This window comes from Branchiostoma floridae, chromosome 12 (genome assembly GCF_000003815.2).
Source record: "Branchiostoma floridae strain S238N-H82 chromosome 12, Bfl_VNyyK, whole genome shotgun sequence".
In the NCBI taxonomy this organism is placed as follows: domain Eukaryota; kingdom Metazoa; phylum Chordata; class Leptocardii; order Amphioxiformes; family Branchiostomatidae; genus Branchiostoma; species Branchiostoma floridae.
The window spans coordinates 7,803,618-7,819,875 of NC_049990.1; the positions used below are offsets into that span (position 1 = coordinate 7,803,618).

General features: G+C 43.8%; 1 protein-coding gene across 1 annotated transcript; it reads left to right on the plus strand.

Annotated features, from left to right (window-relative positions):
• The first annotated feature begins 644 nt into the window (after nucleotides 1-644).
• On the plus strand, nucleotides 645-16,135 carry LOC118426925. Its single transcript, XM_035836556.1, has 11 exons — nucleotides 645-763; nucleotides 4,786-5,031; nucleotides 5,726-5,869; nucleotides 6,267-7,079; nucleotides 7,584-7,836; nucleotides 9,238-9,241; nucleotides 9,996-10,196; nucleotides 10,656-10,854; nucleotides 11,329-11,472; nucleotides 12,232-13,044; nucleotides 15,686-16,135. Exons 2-11 carry the CDS (start codon nucleotides 4,824-4,826, stop codon nucleotides 15,940-15,942), a joined length of 3,036 nt encoding a protein of 1,011 aa, XP_035692449.1. The 5' UTR covers nucleotides 645-763; nucleotides 4,786-4,823; the 3' UTR covers nucleotides 15,943-16,135.
• The last annotated feature ends 123 nt before the right edge of the window (nucleotides 16,136-16,258 follow it).

Here is a 16,258-nt window from a genome sequence, read left to right on the forward strand (position 1 = left end):
TATACTTAACGATTCGACTCATTCTACACTACATTACTGCTTGCCTGTCAATTTACAGCCAGTGTTTTGATCTCACTTATGCCATATGCAACTACAGACATTTTTCCTACCCTATGGTCAAGGACCTCTGACAAGGCTAGACATGCAAGGTATTTAACTGACCCCCGGTCACTAGCGAAGCGGAAATTCAGATACAATGGAATCACGTGACATTTGTCAGGTACATTGCCTACACAGGTGAGATCAGCGAATTTAGCACAACTTTTCCACTGCGATAGAGAGGTCAAAGGTCAACTCCCAACTACTAATTGTGCATATAGGCTTATAGACTTCTAATGCTTATTGGACTTGTGATGTAAAGTGTATCTCTGTTACATACTTTGTCTGACCATTGCCTATCTTCCCTCATGACCTTAATGAAAAGCGGCCTGCAGGTCGATTTGAGCTTTCATGAATAAACAAAGGTTCAAACAAAGAAATAAACAGTTCGCTGTAGGACAGAAGAAATATCAGCAAGGTTTACTATTACATGATAAGCATAACTGCATTGCTGGACTGGGCATCTAAACATCGTCATACCGTTCGGGAGAATGTAAACAGGGCAAGGTATTTGACCTCTCACCATTAGCGATGCGGAAAAGCAGGTGGAATCACGTGACATTTGGCAGACATAGTGTTACAGTACGTGTGATCATCACGACACCAAGACGCAGGGGGACAGCTACAAAACACACACCTAGCACGTTCGGTGTCTTCATGTAAGGTGGGTCTACTGCGTCCTACTATCATAAATGACTCCTAGAACAAGGCCCAGTGTCAGTCAATGGTTTAATGTAGTGTACGTCATAAACCATAGGTTAGTTGTGAAGATACGACTCAGCGAAGTCAGTGTTTGGTCAACTGGTCAACTAGAAAAAAGTTCTGACATCCATGATATCCCCAGGGTAAGTAACAGCTAATGGGAAACTCCCAATAGTCGTTTGACACTACAGTAGTCACCATAATGGTCTGAGATTTCTGTCGTTTGATGGATTTCGTTGTTTAAGTACGCAACGTGTTATATACATGAACATAAACCATGTAGATTGCAATCCTGAAATGTGGTAAAATATGTGCCATACAGCCTGTGTTAGCACCACTTCAAGGATGAGTTGCAGAATTGAGAAATTGCCGAATCTTGGCAACGCTGGATATGATCAATCTATTGTGGTCGACAAAACAATGAACCTACGGTTCCAGTCAAAACTAGTCAGCAAGGTCAGGGTTCACAGTCTGTTTACAGTTAAGCTACAGTGACTCCGCGAGGATCAGGTGTCAAAAACAAACTGCCCGGTTCGTCAATGATATATGACATAGCCCTGGCTTGCTAAATCTGAGGTAATATGAAAACGCATGATTACGCCGCTATTGCCCTTAAGTTATACACTATCATGTCACAGCTACCATAGTGTACATGAGTGTAAATATAGCTAAGGTAAGACATCTTGATGAACAGAAGTGTCATGCATAGTGAACAACTTTAGGCAAGATGCCAAGGAACAAAAACATGCTGTACGTGCTAAGAAGAAAACACCGTATGTACAAAAAAGCTAAGAAGTCAAAGAACCCAAAACACCTTGAGCGCTTTCGTCAAGTGAAAAAGGAGACTGCCCGTGATCTCAAACGCGCCAGATCCCAGTACATTAACAACTCCATCAAGGAAGGACTAGATGAAGGGAGCCAGAAACCCTTCTGGAAGTACATTAAAGCCCAACGCCAGGACTTCATTGGTGTTCCACCCCTCAAGCACCAAGGAAAAATGTTCTCAGATGCTAAGGACAAAGCTTTCATCTTGTTGCAGGAGTTTAAGTCTGTGTTTGTGTCAGAGGTATTGAACTATGTTCCTTGGATGGGTCCTTCACACCCACCCATTTCTGACCTTACTGTGCACCCAGCTGGAGTTCGTAAACTCCTTAATGCCGTAAAACCGCACAAAGCGTCCGGCCCTGACGGGATCCCGAATCGCGTACTCAAGGAACTAGCTGGCGAGCTAGCCCCTTTGCTTGCAGCCCTCTTCAACCAGTCACTACAACATGGGAGTGTCCCAGAAGACTGGACTAAGGCCATGGTAACTCCTGTCTTCAAAAAAGGCGGAGTACATGATCCGGGCAACTACAGGCCAGTTTCGCTAACCTGTGTAATATCCAAGCTCATGGAACATGTCTTATGTAAGCACATCCTGAACCACCTAGAGAAACACCATCTCCTCACAGACTTCCAACATGGATTTCGCAAAGCCCACTCTTGCGAAACCCAACTGCTTCTCACCGTCGACGATCTCGCGTCAGCTTACGACAAGAAGGTGCAAGTGGACATGGGTATCTTGGATTTTAGTCGTGCTTTCGACACGGTACCGCACGAGAGGCTCCTCAGTAAACTCGCTCACTACGGCATTAAGGGTCCCATCCTGCGATGGATCAGCTCTTTCCTCCAGGACAGATCCATGTGGGTGGTAGCAGATGGCGAGTGTTCCCCGTCAACGCGTGTTCTCTCTGGAGTTCCTCAAGGCACGGTCCTCGGTCCGATTTTGTTCCTGGTATTCATAAATGACTTACCATCTTGCCTGACACCTGGAACTACTGCTAGGCTCTTTGCCGACGACTGTCTTGTGTATCGAGAGATCCACGGGCAGGAAGACCAAGTAATCCTGCAGAGAGATCTCATCGCATTACAGGATTGGGCAACTACTTGGGGCATGAAATTCAACCCTAAGAAGTGTAACACGATGTCCATCACGCGTAACAAGAACCCTCTCACTTGGATGTATGAGATGTGTGGCGAGTTACTCCAACAGACAGAGAAAGCCAAGTATCTCGGTGTCACTTTCAGTAATGACCTGAAATGGTCATCTCATGTCAACACAACAGTGAAACGGGCCAACCATACACTTCACTTTCTCAGTCGAAATCTCCGCTACTGTCCTCGACAAGTCCGCGAGACTGCATACTTCAGCCTAGTCCGCTCCACCGTCGAGTATGGGGCAGTCGTCTGGGATCCTTACCTGAGAAAGGACATCGACGCACTTGAAATGGTCAACAGAAGAGCGGCACGGTTCGTGACGAGTAACCACCGCAGGTCTGATGTCAGTGTTACTACCCTCCTACAGGACCTGAAATGGCCGTCACTCCAGTCGCGACGTCAGGTCGCACGTCTTGTAATGATGTACAAGATTACCAACAGCCTTGTGGCCATCCCGCCTACTCGCCTCATCCCAGCACACATGAGCACCAGAGCCAACCACTCTCACAAATACCGAACCCTACGATGCAGTTGTGATACAGCAAAGTATACCTACTACGCCAGGACAATTCCTGAATGGAACAACCTCTCCGCCCACATCGTCGAAAGCCCCTCACTGGACACTTTCAAGAACAGGCTGCTGTCATCGCATACATGTACGTAGTCCAGCCGCTGCGCCTCCCCCATCCGCGTGATACTCCTATGGGAGGTTTGCGGATTAAGAACTAGAACTAGAACTAGAACTAGGACTTCGGCATTTGCTTCAACATATCTACATCCTAAACTTGGTAACCAACTACCGAAAATAGTTTCATCAGGTTGGTAGAATATAGGATGACTCGGAGAAATTCTTATTACACAGCCAGAAAGTACTTACATTGCTTACATTTCGATGTCTCTCAGACACCTTCGTCAGACGGCTTCTAACTGGAGTTCTATCTGCTTCTCACCTCTATATGTAGCCGATGTAGGTGGCGCTTTTGCGGTGGTAATCAAGTTCTCCTACGCAGAGAGTCTAACGTCGTCGCAAAATGCGTTCTGCGACGACGTTAAACTCTCTGCGTAGGAGAATGGGCGATGATAGACAGACTGCCAATAACTCCATTGGCATCCTTACCTGTGACCACTGGGATGATATTTTACTGGTACCAATACAAATATTCACGGCTGTTACGTGCGCACGGAATTTCTTAAAACAGTAAGCAGATTATCATTAGACTGAGCAGAGCACTTTGGACTGACGCTTTTGAAGGTTTTACAATGTAGCTTAAAGATATCTGATAATTTAAGAAAAAAATCTCTGTTACACAGCGGATCATAATAAACCCCGGCATAGTCTTCACGCCTCATTGAAAATGAAAAAAAATTCTAGATTTTGTGGCAAATATCAAAAGTTTTGAGACAATCTTGAGATTTTTCCAGACAATCTTGAGATTTTCCTAAACAATCTTGAGATTTTTCAGAAAGTCCCAAGATTCTTTGAAATGATCTCAAGAATTTTTCCATGCATCTCAAGACAAAGCAACTTTTAAAATATCTTAAGATTTTTGGTGAATCACCCTAAGATTTTTCGAAAACATCTCAAGATCAAGTCAAAACATCTCAAGATTTAACACAAAATCTCAAGAACTTTGGTATAAATCTCAAGATTTTTCGATTTTCAACGAACCGTGAAGACCGCCGCTGGGGTCACTGTGCACGTGATGCGTTGAGTGCCATAAAAGATTCTCACAAAACAACAGTTTGCACTGCAAAAGGCTACATACATTATTCGTCCAAAGTGATCTGAGCAGTCCAATAATATTTAATATCTAAAAAAAATCTGTGTGCACGTGACATAGATGATACCTGTAAGTTTTGTAAAACATCTAAACTACCGCTGTCGATTTAGCTTTTGTAGAACGATGGTAGGTCTTGAGCTCTATTCATATAGCTTCAGTGTCAGGCGACGAAACGTGTCATGCTTCGTCATTTAAGAACAAAGAATATTTCACTGTTTTTCTGCAGAAAGGACAGAACATAGTGAGAAGTACACGGACAGAAACATGAGCAGGAAGCAGTCCGTGAACAAACCGCCAGACGGCGGCTGGGGTTGGATGGTGGTGTTGAGTACATTCCTTGTACACGTCATCGCTCTCGGATCGGTGAAGTCCCTGGGTGTGTTCTACGCCGAGTTCCGGGAGGTTTTCCAAGAAAGCGCGGGAAATACGTCCTTCATCAGTTCTGTCTTCGTAGCTGCTGTATTATTTTGCTGTGAGTATTCTGTGACAATTACGTGTACTGCTACATATCGCAATATGTAAAAAGTAAAGCTTTAATTTCCAACAAAAAATTGGCCTGAAAGAATTTTCGACGAGTCCTTTTGTCTACTTTAGGATAACTGAGGACCCGGTCGATCCACGGAGAATGGTGACTGGTCGAAAGTGTCGCCATGTCCAATCTTTGTGTTGGAATAGTTTCACAGAGAAAAGTTTCATGTTTATACAAAAGTCATCTGCTAGGCGTAACAGGACCGAAATACCTGAATGTGGATTGTTTGGAAGCCCAAACTTCGTTGAGGATTGGACTGGTATTATTTCACCACGAGTGTGGCAATAATATAATGATACAAAGTATTGCTTATACCAAGAAGAAAGGCAGCATAAGCAAATACATAATGTTTACTATCACGTTTATGATTTTACCTAGAAAATACTGCTCTGTTTAATTTTACTCAAATACATTCATACATACATATTGTAACCAGCCCCTGTCCTGCCACGTGCTACATAATGTAATTGAACTCCACAGGGTGTTTTCTGCACCTCCCGTAACCATGGTGACCATACATGTTTGGAGAAGTAAAAGAAAAGGAGCAACAAAATTGTGTCCCTTTCGTGTAGGTAAACATAAGTATGGTAAATCGATGGCTTTGCAGTGGTCCAATAGAACTCTTGCACATTTTCAGCTCCCATTGCCAGTGCCCTGAGCAACCTGACGAGTTGCCGTACCGTCGTCATGGCAGGAGGCGTCATTTCTGCCGTGGGACTCGGCGTCAGCTACTTCGCACAGAGCGTCGTACACCTGATCATCACCATTGGACTGATAACAGGTCTTTACATGGTCCCTATCTCTAGACCATTGTATAACATGTACGGCTATGGACCAGTGACGAGCGTAACGGTCCATACCAGATTGACTTTGCCGTGTAACTTCCTGATCGGCAAGGAAGTTAGATATTTGCAAGGTTACGCTAAGTCCCTAGCCGACGTACTCCTTTGACACATTTTCAGCCTATTTTGCCAATTACAATCTAAGGCATCTGGTAGAGACCATTCTATGTTCGCTGTTTCGTAGGTTACGACTAATGGCCATGGCTCGAGCAACATGCTGTAAAATTCCAAAATGAGACAAACGCTTGCCTTGACAACCACAGTGCTCAACCAAGCTGACACGGAGAGAAATTGGCAACCATTGTGTGTTCATTGCCTTCTTTATGTTTCTTGCAGGCTTTGGGTTTTCCTTGATGTACTCCCCAAGTCTGGCAATGGTCGGAAAATACTTCCACAAGCGGCACGCCACAGCCAATGGGATAGCGATCAGCGGGACCGGAGTCAGCATGTTTGTCCTCTCGCCGCTCTTCCAGTTCCTTATTGACGAGTTTTGGTGGAATGGCGCCCTCCTGATTTTCGCCGCCATGGCACTGAACGGCTGCGTCTGTGGCGCCTTGCTGAGACCCTTACATCTCAAAGATGCCGACAAAGACAATGAAGTCAAAAGTGAAGACGAAGAGGTCGCAGATTCATCGAAAACGTGCAAAACCATCATTCCATTCTGTCAAAAAGTTTTGGAAATGTTTGACGTGACTTTATTGAAAAGCGGACCTTTTCTTGTCTACAATCTGTCCTTGTTCGCATTAATGTTGGGGAGTTCCATAATTTTCGTGCACCTTGTAGCCCACGCCCAAAGTCTAGGAGTGGAGAAAACGCAAGCCGCATTCCTCCCGTCCATTCTGGGTATGGTGGAAGCCGTCGCAAGACCAATAAGCGGGTGGCTGTCAGACAGGCTACCCGTCAGAAAACTATATTTTTACATGGTGGGTTGTGTCGGTTTGGGAATATGCAATATCGCCATACCACACTCGCCGACATACGCGGCCCTCGTGGCGTGCATGGTGTTCTATGGGATTTCTTCTGGCACCTTCTACCCGCTGATCGCGGTCCTTGTACGGGAATATAGCGGCGTTTCCAGGATTTCCGGCGGGCTTGGGTGGGCGTTCGTCTTCCAGGGTGCCGGCTTTCTGCTGGGACAACCCATAGCAGGTATCGCCCTAATATGTTTTTATCACGAATCCCATTGCATAGCGGGAGACGTGGGCACTATGGGCATCATTACAAATGGCAACACATACGCGTGGTGCATGCGTATTGCGTCCAGTCCGGTCCGTTATGGTAATGTTTTTGTTTTCCCCATGCGTTACCACTGGTCTTCCGCGTTTTCCAGTATGCAATGAAATCCTGAAAAAGGTATCAGAAGCAATACTAAAGAGAAAGGTCAAGAAAACACAGGAATTTAAAGTTCGGAACGGCCAGTTACACTTATCAATCATATCATTGTTTCTATGTTTCAATGACAATGCGGCCCCTAGGAAATGAACGATTCTAGGCTGGACAGTTACGCTAACCTACTGTTATGCTCTCTCTCTCTCTCTCTCTCTCTGAGCATGACTCTCTAATATGAAAAAAAAACATGTTAGCACAGTTGGATTTGTGGAAGGGATTACTTGAATTTAATGTGTGACCATTTTACTCAAACGTCTCCTACAGGCTGGCTGTATGACGCCACTGGAAACTACGACATGTCCTTCTATGCAGCTGCGACCTTCATCTTCGTCTCCGTGGTCGTTCTCCTCCTCCTCGTGCCGAAGAAAGGGAAAAGCTGGGCGCTGGAGTCTGGCAAGCCTGCCGCTGACGTCCCACATGACGAGTGTGACGGGGTGGTTGCACTACGAGCCAGGCAACTACCTGACGTTACTGTTATCACTGAAGGGCAAACTAACCCAGTGTTCCAAAGTGAGATGTGAACAATCAGTATTAACCTGTTTGTAAAAGACGGTTTGAAATTAAGAATCAGTTCATGCTGCTTGGAAATAGAAAAAGGTAATATACCATCCAACCAGAGGCAATGTCCTTCATGTCAAGATGGTGTTGAAGACGAATATCATTATTTCTAATGACATGCCCTGCATGTAACGAAGAGACAAAAATAAATGAATATGATCACATGTAAATCTAGTGCACCCTTCCCAAAGACAAACACATGTATTTTCAATCTACTTATGTCATGTCCAGACTACAAATCTACGTATTTAGCCCAATATATATACAACGCTCTTAAAGGAGAAAATGTATTGTAAAATAGCAGACCTAATCGTTTAACTTGTATATTGCACTATGCCAATACGCCATTTACGTTCACATTCCTGTACTTCTGTAGCTTATGTAGTTATAGTAATATGTAGTGTAAATTGATCTATTACCGTTGCCTTCACATACATATCGTGCAATAAAGCTCATTCATTCATTATAATGATGTGTATGCAAAGGTGACATCTCAATGTACAAGACAATGGCATTCTCTGAACTAGGAGGTATAACCTTGTAAAGGAATGAATACTCACATGCCTGGATATTATCATCAAGAACAAAAAGGGTATAATGTAAACAGTATGCAAACATAGGATCTTGAAAGGTATTTTATGAGCATTTTGTTATCAAACGTTATCAAAGTATGCAGTATCAAAGTCTTTTTTCAATCTATCACATATTTAAGGCAACCACATGTAAGACGGTCTATAAAAAATCCTTATACATAGGCCAGCCATCAAGCTAGCTCTGCTGATATAAACTACTAGATTGAATACCAACAGTAAGGACGTTCAAGGCAAACTAACCCAGTTTTCCAACGGAATATGTGAACTATCATGTATTGATCTGTTTGCAAAAGACGGTTTGAAATCAAGTGCACAGTATTATAATGATGGGTATGCAAAGATGACTCTCAATGTATAAGATAATGGCATTATCTGGAAAATGAGACGTACCTTGTAAATGAATACACACATGCCTGGATATCATCTTCACGAACATAAACAGGATAAACGGTATGCAAACTTAGGATTAGAAATATTTTATGAGCACTTTTATGAGCCATCAAACTAGAGCTAGATCTGCTGATATAAACTACTTGTCAAACGGAAATAAACCTTGGCTTTGCTTAGATTAAATGCCAACGATAAGGATGTTCAAGGTTCTAATAAGTACGCATGCACAGTTATGCAAATCGAGACAATTTGACATTTACCCACAATGCACTTCGCTGCACATGAATACTTATGATTGGTCACCTGGTTGGAGCATTGCTACGGTTTTACGAAAGTAAACAATTCAGAGCTGACTCTTTGTTGTTGTCACCGGCTAGTTGGGTAGCCTTTTTTGTTTGTCTTCCAAAGTGAAACTATTAAGATAAAATGAAACTTACCTGTACATCGCATTGGACTGAACCCACAGGACTAAAGCAATGCCCTGGATTAGGGCTGGGTACCGGTACTGTGTACCGGTACAAAACCGTTTTTTCTTATTGGACCGGTCCAGAAAAACCGGACCTGAAAAAGTTTGGTGGACCGGATGTTGGACCCATTGGAAAATGAACAGATCATATGATCAGGCATTCACACATTTCAGGGCTTACCGGTCGAGGAAAATAACAAGAGGGAAGTAGAGTATAGTCTATAGTCACTTCTACCAAGTTTTACAGTCAAAAGTACAGAGGCGGTTAGCCTTGTAGGGCTTTTGAACACCAGTGGGAGTCGAATACTCCACAAAACTGATGTCTTTGTTGCGAAATGAATCATTGCTTTGAGTATCGTCCATTCAGAAGTTCTTACATACTAAATCAGGTTCAGGTCCAAACCTGGACCTGATCCTCTTGACCTGAACCGGACCTTGTGTATCGGTACGCACCCCTGCCCTGGATTAACATTCATATATATATAGGACGAGATTTTTTTAAATCATGCCACGGCTTATCGTGAATCCACTTGTGGGCGGATCACTTGAGCATAGCAACACGGACTATGCCCTAGCAAAGTGACCACCGTGTAGCTTCGTTTCATAACCAAAGACTACAGAACTGTCCAAACAGTCGCCTTGGTATTCCCACGGTAATGTGAAGGCTAGGATTCGGGCAACGAGATTGGTCAGATTCATCACGTGATAGGCAGAAATACACACATAGTGGGGTCATTTTCTCAATTATTCGTTCCCCTACATGTCAGACAGGACGTGTTTCGAGACTCAAGACGTGTTTCTGGTCTCAAGACGTGTCAAGACGCATCCTCTTATCTTATTCTAGGTCAACGACAGATACATTTATCCTCGGTATGTACCGGTTGCTTTAAAGTATTGCTTCATGTTCTGTTTAATTGTTTAAAGGCTGTTTAAGAAAACAATGGGAAATGAAGCGGTCCGGGACACATTAAAAAGAGTGAAGCTATTCGCTGCTCTTCTTTACCTAGTTAGATCGTGATGTTTGGCGTCACAGTTAAGAATGTGGCTGTAAAGATGGGTCTGACGTATGGCAAACTCATTCCAAACGTTGGTTACTGACGCCGTTAGGTAGGGGTCAACCCACATTTCATCGTTGTTTTTTTGCGTTCTTGTTTTTTTTCTTTTTGTTGTGAGTAGGTATGTAATGGCTCGGTGTCACACTGAAAGCTGTGTAAATGGATAAAACCGTTCGCTTGTTTGCATCAAGAATGGGGCACAGAATGATTATCATATAACAGCTGGCATACAACAACGTTTACGAAACATTATGTATTTTCTCAATTCCTACAGATGCAGTCCGCGGATAATCCCCCAGAAGGCGGCTGGGGTTGGATGGTGGTGTTGAGTACATTCCTTGTGCACGTCATCGCTTTAGGTGCGACTAAGTCCCTCGGTGTGTTCTACGTGGAGTTCCGAGAGGTTTTCCAAGACGGCGCGGGAAACACATCCTTCATCAGTTCAGTCTTTGCAGCTACTACATTCATTTGCTGTGAGTATAACAAGAAAATGTTAGGCTTAGGTCACATTTCCAAACCGGGGCCCGGTCGGACAGCTTGTCTGTATCTGTTTCATTGTTTTTCTGTACTCTCAGTTTGTTTCTGATGACGACACGAAAATAAGCGTGTTCAGCTTGAGTGGGTCGCCATCATGTTATGTACTTGTACGTTGCAATAAAAAAAATTACGCGTACTGCTACATATCACATTATGCAAGCTTTAATTTCCAGCACACAATTGGACTGACCATATTTTCGACAAAGCCTAGTTGTTTGCATATGTGAGATCGCGTGGGCGTAATCGGCAGCGCTTTGGGCTCAAGCCCAAGAGGGGTCCCAAGAGGTCTTTGGTTCGAAACCTACCATGACAGTCACCGATCTTATGCCCTTGGGAAAGACTGCCAAAGACAATAAGATGATGATGGCTTTGCATGTAGTGGTCCATTAAGCTACTCTTGACATTTTCAGCTCCCATCGCCAGTGCCCTGAGCAACCTGACGAGCTGCCGTACCGTCGTCATGGCAGGGAGCGTCATTTCTGCCGTGGGGCTTGGCGTCAGCTACTTCGCAAAGAGCGTCGTACACCTGATCATCACCATTGGACTGATAACAGGTCTTTACATGGCATGGTCCCTATCTCCAGACCATTTACTTGATGAAGTGAACATTGTATAACATGTACAACTATAGATCGATGCTCTAGTCCATATCAGACTGAATTTGCCGTGTAACTCCATGATCGGAGGGTTGGTCAAGCCCACTGGCCCGATTGTCCCGGGCAAGAGAAAATGCGGTTCGGGAAAGCGCATGTCCTGCCCCACTTGCCCAAATAGGAAAGTAAGATTTTTCCATGAGTGAGATTTTGATCTTCCTGTGCTCGTACTTTTCACAGCCATGGCATCACAATGGTCAGCACAGTAAAATAGAGCAAATAATAAAAGAATTCCATTGATGAAAGCATGTATGTATATATAAGAAAACTGTCATTTAAGTTTCGGGCAAGTGAAAAGTTGGTTCAGGCAAGTACTTACCCGATAGGACTTTAGAATTTTAGAAAACTTGTCAAACCCTGCTCATCGGCAAGGGAGTTAGACGCTTGCCAGTTCCGTGTGTGTAACTCCCTAGCCGACGTACTCCTTCGACAAATTTTCAGCCTATTTTGCCAATTTTACAACCTAAGGAATCTGGTAGAGACTATTCTATGTTCGCTGCTTCGTAGATTACGATTTGATGGCCATGGCTCGAGCAACATGCTATAAAATTCCAAACTGAGAACAACGCTTGCCTTGACAGCCACAGTGCTCAACCAAGCTGACACGTAGATAAATTCGCAACCATTGTGTGTTCATTGTCTTCTTCGTGTTTCTTGCAGGCTTTGGGTTTTCCTTGATGTACTCCCCAAGTCTGGCAATGGTCGGAAAATACTTCCACAAGCGGCACGCCACAGCCAATGGGATAGCGATCAGCGGGGCCGGAGTCAGCATGTTTGTCCTCTCGCCACTCTTCCAGTTCCTTATCGACGAGTTTAGGTGGAATGGCGCTCTCCTGATTTTCGCCGCCATGGCACTGAACGGCTGCGTCTGTGGCGCCTTGCTGAGACCCTTACATCTCAAAGATGCCGACAAAGACAATGACGGCAAAAGTGAAGACGAGGAGGTCGCAGATTCATCGAAAGCGTGCAAAACCATCATTCCATTCTGTCAAGCCGTTTTGGAAATGTTTGACGTGACTTTATTGAAAAGCGGACCTTTTCTTGTCTACAATCTGTCCCTGTTCGCATTAATGTTGGGGAATTCTATGATTTTCGTGCACCTTGTAGCGCACGCCGAAGCTTTAGGGGTGGAGAAAACGCAAGCCGCATTCCTCCCGTCTATTTTGGGTATGGTGGAAGCCGTCGCAAGACCAATAAGTGGGTGGCTGTCAGACAGGCTACCCGTCAGAAAACTATATTTTTACATGGTGGGTTGTGTCGGTTTGGCAATATGCAATATCGCCATACCACACTTGCCGACATACGCGGCCCTCGTGGCGTGCATGGTGTTCTATGGGATTTCTTCTGGCATCTTCTACCCGCTGATCGCGGTCCTTGTACGGGAATATAGCGGCGTTTCCAGGATTTCCGGCGGGCTTGGGTGGGCGTTCGTCTTCCAGGGTGCCGGCTTTCTGCTGGGACAACCCATAGCAGGTATCGCCCTAATATGTTTTTATCACGGATCCCATTGCATAGCGGGAGACGTGGGCACTATGGGCATCATTACAAGATCTTACAAATGGCAACGCACATGTGGTGCATACGTATTGCGTCCAGTCCGGTCTATCTCGTTATGGTAATGATTTTACGTCGATGTAAGTTAGACATCCAGGTAATAAAATACACCAAAAAGTAGTAACTCAAGCAACTGGATATGGTTTTCCAAAACCATATGCAGTTGCTTGAGTAACTACTTTTTGGGGTAATGATTTTGTTTTCCCCATGCGTTACCAATGCTGCTCCGCGTTTTCCAGTATGCAATGAAATCCTGAAAAAGGTATCAGGTCAAGAAAACACAGGAATTTAAAGTTCGGAACGGCCAGTTAAACTTATCAATCATATCATTACCTGCATGTATGCAGGTATGGTTTTCAGGGGCGTGGGAACTTTTGGAAGCTGGGGATTTAGGGCGCTGTATCTCGAGAACGGATGGTGCGAGCACGAAGATTTTTGGTACGTGGGTTGGGGGTGGTAGCCTGACACTCAGGTTTGATTTGGGGCCTCCTGGTGCTTGAACTTGACATTGAAGGTGGCATTTTTGTGTTTATGGCACTTTTGGCGCTGTGTGTCCGGAACGATACGCGCCATTGCGACGATTTTTGGTGCATGGGTGGGGAGTTGTTGCCTGTTGCCTAGGATTGACTTTGGGCCTTGTGGCGTTTGAACTTGACACGGCAGGTCGAATTTTGTGTCCGGGAGGGGGTTTTCCGGAGTTATATCTTCTGAACGGTTGGTGCGGGCGCAATGATATTTGGCACATGTATTGGTGGTGGCTGAATAATTCTCAATTTTGATTTTGGCGCCCTTGGTGCATGAAATTGACATTCCAGGTTACCTTTTGTGCGGGCACGGCGCGTGCGCTGTATCTCCGGAACGCAAGGTGCCATCGTGTTGCTATTTGTTACGTGGATTGTTGCTGGTGTCCTGGTGGTCAGGTTTGATTTTGGGCCTCCTAGTGCTTGAACTTGACACTGTAGGCTGATGCTGTTTTTTTTGGTTGGGGCAGGTCTACTCATATCTGCTTGGTTGTGAACCCAGATGACGGTTTGTGTGGCTGTTTGAGTGACAGGTCTAATTTTAGATATCCTGCAGTGGATCTGTTCCTAAGAAACAGATGATACGTGTAGGTCTGCTTGCTTGTGGTCACAGCAGGCTGTGCTGTTGTTACAAATCACATCAGTGGCTTCTGTTCTAAGAGTGCTTGTAGGTTGGTTTAATCTGATGCTGTATTGATTGGTCAGGTATAAGTTGTGGTGCTGAAGGCTAAAGTGTTGCTTTCAGTCCTGTACAAGCCTCTATACTTGTGATACGAGGTTATGAGCGTGTTTGGTCATCATGGGGAAACGCAAGAAGAGACGAGTTTCTAAGGTGGAGGAGAAGGAGATAGTGTGTTAGCGTAAGAGAGTGGTATGTGTATGTTCTTTTGTAGATTATGTATGCCCTTGTATGTGTTGTCTATTGTACTGATAGTCATATGCGATGATGTATTGCGATGTTGTATGGTTGTGTGTGTTTGTACCTTGTTTTGGTGTAAATGTTTATCATAGGATTTGGTATTTATGTTGGGTAAATGATTGGGATGTCATGTGATATCTGGAATGAAGGGTGGCTTTAAATTGTGGAAGTCATGACTAGGACCTACACTGTATTTATATGGTTGTGTGTCCAGTGTTACAGATGATCAGGTGTTTTGCGCTAAAGGTTACCAGTTCTTCATTGTGTCATTTTGATACTATTACTGATATACAATACTGCCATGTGCCTGACAACTATATGTTACAAACTGTTTTCTTACTATGCACAGAATGTTACTGGCCTTTTGACTTCAATACCTTCATTTTATAATGTCTTTGTTACAACATGAACATAGCGACCACATTGATACTTACCACACAAGACTTAGTTTGGTTGCCAAACCCCATATTTTTACATAACCTTGCAATGTAATTCATACAAAGTTCTTTTGATGTTTCTATGCCTCTGAGGTGTGCTCTATAAGAATCTTGATTATGCCATTCTGTCATCATTAGGCAATACGCACAATATGCAAAGTAGGGCGGCCATTAAGAAAAGTCTTCTTTAAATGTCAATATCTCAGTAACTTCACATGGTATCAAATTGATTTTGGTGTCTATCCCCATGTTTCGAAGGATAAATAACCAGATTAACCCATGTTTGTAATGATCACACCACCATTTTGGCAGTTTTACAGAAAATCTTGTTTTTGTCAATATCACTGTAACCACACCTGCTACAAAAATAATTATTCTGGTGTCTCCATGTTTTGAGGGGTACAAAATCAGATTAAACCATTGTAGTAATGATCAAACCACTATTTTGCACACACACACCAAAACCATAACAAACCATGACCCATTCAAACAAGGTAAGTGTATGGTTACAACAACCATACTGTTACACATAGCTGGCCATTCACACAAAGATACACTCTCTCTCTCTGTGCATGGCTCTCTAATATGAAAAAAAAAACATGTAAGCGCAGTTGGATCTGTGCTGTGGAAGGCATTAATATAGAATTTGACGTGTGACCATTTTACTCAACCGTCTCCTATAGGCTGGCTGTATGACGCCACTGGAAACTACGACATGTCCTTCTATGCAGCTGCGACCTTCATCTTCGTCTCCGTGGTCGTTCTCCTCCTCCTCGTGCCGAAGAAAGGGAAAAGCTGGGCGCTGGAGTCTGGCAAGCCTGCACCTGACGTCCCACATGACGAGTGTGACGGGGTGGTTGGACTACAAGCCAGGCAACTACCTGACGTTACTGTTACTATAGAAGGGCAAACTAACCCAGCGTTCCAAAGTGAAATGTGAACTATAAGTTTGCAAACGACGGTTTGAAAGCAAGCATACAATATTATAATGATGTGTATGCAAAGGTACAATGTAAAAGACAATGGAATTATCTGAACTAGGAGATGTACTTTGTAAAGGAATGAATATTATATATGCCTGGATATTTTACTAATATATTCAAGAACATAAACGGTATAAACGATATGCAAACATAGGATCTTTAAAGCTATCTTATGAGCGTTTTGTTATCAAACGTTCTCAATATATGTAGTAACGATTTTTGAATCTATCATATATTTATGACAACTAAATATTAAATAAATAATACGTTCTA

Excerpts from the sequence above, each read along its gene's own strand:
- LOC118426925 (XM_035836556.1), top strand. The coding sequence starts at position 4,824 with ATGAGCAGGAAGCAGTCCGTGAACAAACCGCCAGACGGCGGCTGGGGT. Across the intron at positions 7,080-7,583 it reads GCTGGGACAACCCATAGCAG|GCTGGCTGTATGACGCCACT; the intron begins GTATCGCCCTAA and ends CGTCTCCTACAG. Across the intron at positions 11,473-12,231 it reads CACCATTGGACTGATAACAG|GCTTTGGGTTTTCCTTGATG; the intron begins GTCTTTACATGG and ends TGTTTCTTGCAG.